The sequence below is a fragment of the Melospiza georgiana genome, chromosome 24, assembly GCF_028018845.1.
Source record: "Melospiza georgiana isolate bMelGeo1 chromosome 24, bMelGeo1.pri, whole genome shotgun sequence".
NCBI lineage: Eukaryota > Metazoa > Chordata > Aves > Passeriformes > Passerellidae > Melospiza > Melospiza georgiana.
In genome coordinates, this window is record NC_080453.1 from 8,271,753 (window position 1) to 8,277,782 (window position 6,030).

At 46.8% G+C, this 6,030-nt stretch overlaps 1 protein-coding gene across 1 annotated transcript; it reads right to left on the reverse strand.

The window, feature by feature from the left end:
- Positions 1-1,219: 1,219 nt before the first annotated feature.
- PPIE (peptidylprolyl isomerase E) lies at positions 1,220-5,572 on the reverse strand. Its single transcript, XM_058040224.1, has 10 exons — positions 5,514-5,572; positions 5,338-5,436; positions 4,857-4,900; positions 4,277-4,303; positions 4,022-4,103; positions 3,810-3,910; positions 3,579-3,702; positions 3,271-3,456; positions 1,641-1,783; positions 1,220-1,547 (listed from the first exon to the last, which is right to left on the reverse strand). Exons 1-10 carry the CDS (start codon positions 5,542-5,544, stop codon positions 1,479-1,481), a joined length of 906 nt encoding a protein of 301 aa, XP_057896207.1. The 5' UTR covers positions 5,545-5,572; the 3' UTR covers positions 1,220-1,478.
- Positions 5,573-6,030: the final 458 nt, after the last annotated feature.

Here is a 6,030-nt window from a genome sequence, read left to right on the forward strand (position 1 = left end):
TATTTATTTGCTCTGATTTTAAAAGGAAAAGGCCTGTCCTGGTTCTCAGCTCGGATACCTGGGGAACCTTACATCAATAAACAAGGAAAGAACTTGGAACAGCTGAGGAAAAATCCCAATAAAACCCCACCAAAATAAGGAAGATTTGCTCCCTGTCAGCACCCTGCTTCCCAAGGAAAGGTTTTGCTTGACTGGGTATTTAACTAATTAATTAATTAATAAAGAATTAGTGGGTTCATGTCCATAATATTAATTCCACACAAAATCCAGCTCAGGATGCAATCCTGGCCCTGTGGGATTTGGTGCTTCCTGCAGAGAGAACACCCAGGCCTTGCATTGACTCTGAATTCTCCCTCTCAGGTCTTGCTGAAGACTTTAAAATGTGGGATTTAAATTAAAAAAAACAGGGAGCAAGGAAGGGGAAAGCTGGGCTGGTTTGTCTGTCAGGAATCACACCCCCTGAATCTCACTTTGTCTGAGTTTTAGGACAATGCACAACCCCCAGCCACCCCAGGAAAGCAGGCAGTGGAAAGTTGGTGTTTTTTAATGGAAAAACAACACCACGACTTGTGAGGGGCTGGGCTGGGTAAACCCAAAATCCCTAATGGCAAAGCACTTCCAAAGATCCCTAAAATCTGAACATCAGCTCTTCCTCTCCACCTCATCCCACCTGCACAAGCTCAGAACCAAACACCCCTTCCATAATTTCACAGGAAACCCAAAATCCATCAATCCTGGTCACCTCCAAGTGCAAAGCCAGCGCTGCCCACCACAGGAACTATAAATCCCTGTGGTTTATCCCACTCTGCAGGCTGGAAATCCCTTCCTACAGCCTCATCACTCTGGGTTTTTTTTTTTTTTTTATTTTTCACCACTCAAAGGGCTCCCTCATTTCCTGGTGTTCTCCCAGTGAACACCCTCCTTGGGGATGGGGATGGAGCTGGACCAGCAGGACAGACACCAGCCAGGGACCTGCCTCCCTCTGCTGCTGGAAAAGGACACTACAGAGCCAAAAACACCTCCAGGAGATGCAACCAACACCAGAGGTTCAGCTCTGCTCTGCTCTGCTCTCCCTGGTACAGTTACCTTCCCCTGGAGCCAGGATTTAGGCACAGGATTAATGAAGTTGAGGGCAAATACAAAAAAATAAAAATTAAAAAAAAAAATCTTTGCTCAAAGACCAGCCTCCCACAGAGGGAATTCAGCAGCCAGGCCCTCAGTATTTTCAAAACTAGGTTTTTATTTTTACCATAAATTTTTTTTCCAGAACACGGCAGCAGGACCAGCCCAGCCCAGCTTGGGCAGCGCAGGCTGGGAAGGGATTTGGGATTTATGCCAGGAAGGATAAATCCAACCCCAATAGTAGGGGAATTCCTATGGAAGCTGCAGCTTGGGCAGTGCTGGGGGGTCCCTGGGGTGCCCCATCCCTGCTGGCTCCCTGCTTCTCCTCCAGGCCAGGCTCCCTCCAAGCACGGAGCTCAGGCGCACTGCCCGCAGTCGGAGATGATCACCTTCTGCTTTGGCTTCCCATCCTTGGTGCCCTGAGCCTTGGGGGAAGCAGCAGCAGCAGTTCCAGGGGTGACTCCTCATGGCAGGGAAGGTGTGGGCTCTGCCCCCAGCTGCCCCCTGCCCTCACCTACCTCGATCTCCCTGACCACGTCCATGCCCTCTGTCACCTCGCCAAACACCACGTGCTTCCCGTCCAGCCAGTCTGTCTTGTCACAGGTGATGAAGAACTGGGAGCCGTTGGTGTTTGGGCCCGAGTTTGCCATGGACACCATCCCTGGGGTCAGAAAATGCAGAGTCAGGGCTGAGCCAGGAGCTGCTCCCTGAGCCCTAACCCCACATCCCACACAGGACGCTGCTGGGTACCGAAATCCACAGAAACTGGAAATTAATTATGCTCAGAAACACTTGCAAGTGTGAAGGATGCTTCAGCTATTTTTAGCTGCAAAGCTGTTTGTATGGAGATAAACCTATTTGCTTGCTCCTGCCTTTCACAGTCATGCTGTGACACTCCTCGTTTAAAATCAAGCAGGAAAAGCAGCTTTGAAATTGTTTTTCCTTTATGTAATACTGCAGATAAAGTGGATGGAGAGGGAATGATGCATTTGGTGAGACACAAGGGTCTGAAAAATCTGCCCAATGATTTATAGATGATAATAGATGATGATAGTAGATGATAATAATTATAACTATAATTCAAGGCTGCTGCTATCTGTGGTGGTGTTCACAGGGGTCCCAGGATGAGGGAAGAGGTGAGAATCTTGACTCCATGTTTCAGAAGGCTGATTTATAATGACATATATTATATTAAAAGAAAATGATATATTAAAATGATACTAAAAGAATAGAAGAAAAGATTTCATCAGAAAGCTAGCAAGGAAAAGGAATGGAATGATAATAAAATCTTGGGACTGCTCACAGCCTCAACACAGGTGGCTGTCATTGGTCATCAAGTAAAAACTGGGTAAACAATTCTCCAAACCACATTCCAAAGCAGCAAAACATGGAGAAGGTGAAGCTTCTCAGCTTCTGGGGGGGAAAAGATCCTGGCAAAAGGATTTTTCATACAATATGTCTGTGACACAAGGGTCTGAATGTGGCAGAAAAATCTGGCCAATGTAGATGATAATAATTATAATATATAATCATATTATATATTCATATTATATTTACATATATTTGTATAATATAAAAATATATATACATATAATCATATACTATATTTATATAATATATAATTATATTATATAGAAATATATTATCTATTATATAGAATATATATTTCTATATATAATATAATATAATATAGAAAATATATAATATAATGTAATTATATAATTATATAATTATATAAAATATGCATATATAAAATATATATAATATATAATATATAATATACAATATATTCTAGATTATAGATTATATATAATATATATTGTATATAATATACAATATATAATATATAATATATAATATACAATATACAATATATAATATACAATATATTATATATTATATATTATAGATTATAGATTATATATATTGTATATTGTATATTATATACTATATATTATATATTATATATTATATATTATATATTATATATTATATATTATATATTATATATTATATATTATATATTATATATTATATATTATATATTATATATTATATATTATATATTATATTTCAGGACTGCTGCTATCAACATGGCTAACACACCATGTGATGCTGAGCCATTTTCTCTCCTGGAGACGGCTTTACCTGGCCCTGTGTGCTTGAGGATGAAGTTTTCATCATCAAACTTCTTCCCGTAGATGGATTTGCCGCCGGTGCCGTTGTGGTTGGTGAAGTCCCCGGCCTGGCACATGAACTGGGGGATGATGCGGTGGAAGCTGCTGCCCTTGAAGCCAAATCCCTTCTCGTGGGTGCAGAGGCAGCGGAAATTCTCTGTGTGTGCGGGGGGGAAAAGGGAAGGGAGGTGAGAGCTGAGCGCCCTGGGGGTGCCCAGGAGGGAAGGCTGAGCCTCCTCCTCCTCCTCACGTCGTGGGTGAGGTGTGTGAATGTCCCACCTGCGGTCATGGGCACCACGTCGGAGCGCAGCAGGATGCGCAGCCGCCCCGCCGGCTTGTTCCCGATCTTGATGTCCATGTAAACCTGCGGGTTCACCCGTGATTTCTTGGCAGGAGGCTCCTCCTGGGCAGGAAAAGAAAGAAAAGCAGGTTGAGGTGATGTTTCTCTGCTCTGCATTCTCATCCTTTGGGGTAATGGGGATACAGACGGCTCTGGTTGTTTTTTCCTACCTCCTGTGCCTCTGCTTTAGGGGCCTCTGCTCCTCCCTCCTCCTTGTTCTCCTCCAAAGTCTTCCCTGAAAACTTCTTCAGCCACTCATCATCTGACCAGACTGTGGCCACAAAAGGAAAGGTCAGAGCACAGGAATTGACCCAAAAGGGCACAGCTCAGCTTGTGCACAGAGCTCCAAGCACGCCCAGGGATGTTCTGTTCCCCAGCTCACCAGGCCTGGATGATCCCTCCTTAATCCTCATGGGTTTGGCCAGGTTCACTCGGATTGTCCTGCCAAAGAGCTCAGACTCGTTCTGCAGAGGGGAAAAAAGCACAGCAAAGCCCCACCAAAAGGTAAAAAACCACTGTGCCCCCCAAAAGCCCTGCAGAGCACAGAGGACAGAGCTTCTGCTCCCTCTGTAGCCCACAGCACCCTGGGCAGCAAAGCCACACAAAATCCCCAAGGAACAGGGAGCAGGGTCCATACCATGTTGTCAATAGCTGCTGCTGCATCCTGCCAAAAAATAATCAAAATAAAATAATTATTAACATTTATTCTCAAGGTCCAGCATCTTTATAATAACATCTTATTATAAAGACAACTGCCAGGTTTTCCTAAACCCCATTTATCCCAGGGATGCACGAACTGATGGGTTTTGTAAAAGCCATATCCAAACCCCATGTGGGGTTTCCAAACCCCATGTGGGTCTCATCTTTGGAAAACCCACTAACCCCTTGTATTTAAGATGTTTTATTGCTGCCATGAGCATCTGGGAGAGGAGAGATTTGTGTATGAAACCCAGGACAGACAATCAGAGGACGAATATGTGACAGCCAAGAAACCCAACCAGGGACGGTGGCAGGGGAGAAGTTTGGGTTGGAAACAGGAAAAGTGGGAATTCAGCCCAAGAGAAAATACGAAAAGTGGGGACTTGGAAGAGCAGAACATCTGAATATTACAGTGGGTAACCCACACGTGATTTCACAGATTCCTCCAGCAGGAAGAGGATCCATCCCAAAACCCCAAGGGGACCAAAAACCCCAAATGGCTCAAGCTGGTTCCTCACCTCTGCCAGCTCAAACTCCACGAAGGCGAATCCTCGGTGCTTTTCTGGAGGGAAGAAAGGAAGGAAACGATGGGTCAGGGCCAGCACGGACACAACAGCCCCACGGTGGGGCAGGAGTCCCACCCCAAACCCGCATCCAGGGATGCTCCGGCCGGGTCCCACCCCAAACCCGCACCCAGGGATGCTCCGGCCGGTCCCTTGGGGGACGTCCCACCCCAAACCCGCACCCAGGGATGCTCCGGTGGGGTCCCACCCCAAACCTGCATCCAGGGATGCTCCGGCTGGTCCCTCGGGGGATATCGCACCCCAAACCCGCACCCAGGGATGCTCCGGCTGGTCCCTCGGGGGATATCGCACCCCAAACCCGCACCCGGGGAGGGTCCCACCCCAAACCCGGACCCGGGGATGCTCCGGCTGGTCCCACCGGGGGGATCCCACCCCAAATCACCCTGGGGATGCTCCAGCCCCCCCAGGCACACACCGGTCTCGTAGTCCAGCGGGATCTGGATGTCGGTGATGTCTCCGAAGGGGATGAAGGCGGCGTGCAGCACCTTCTCGTCCACCTCCTCGGCCAGCCCGCCTGCGGGGCGCCCAAGCGGTCACCGGGCACCGCCGGCGGCCCCGGCCCCTCGGGGGTGCCCCAGCCCGGCCACTCACCCACGTACAGCACCCGCTTGGTGGCCGCCATCGTGCCCCGGTGCCCCGGAACGGCTCGGCACGGCTCGGCCCGCCCCGGAACGGCGGCAGCGCTCCGCCCTCCGAGCGCTTCGGGGAGCAGAGAACCCGGCCCTGGGCATCCCTCTGTGAAAAAAAAAAAATGCGTATTTTATTTTATTAATATTGTAAAACGTTAAAATGAATATTTAAATGTGTCGTGTTAAAAGTGATGCTGTGTTAATTCTCTTAAGTGGTGTGGTGAATACAGTTCTGGGTTGTAACAAAATGTTAAGATAGGAACTATGCTGTGTAGGATGTAATTTTTCTAAAGAAAGGACTCGCACTGAGATAGCAGCCACAGGACACCTGAGTCTTTCAGAGAAAGAGAATTTTTTGTCCCATTATCAGGAGAAATGAACTTATAATCCTGCCTTGCTTAGCCAGGATGATGCTGTCAGGATTATAGGGAAGAAGTTGATGATAAACAGACAGAATCCTGTGTTTGAATGGAATTTAT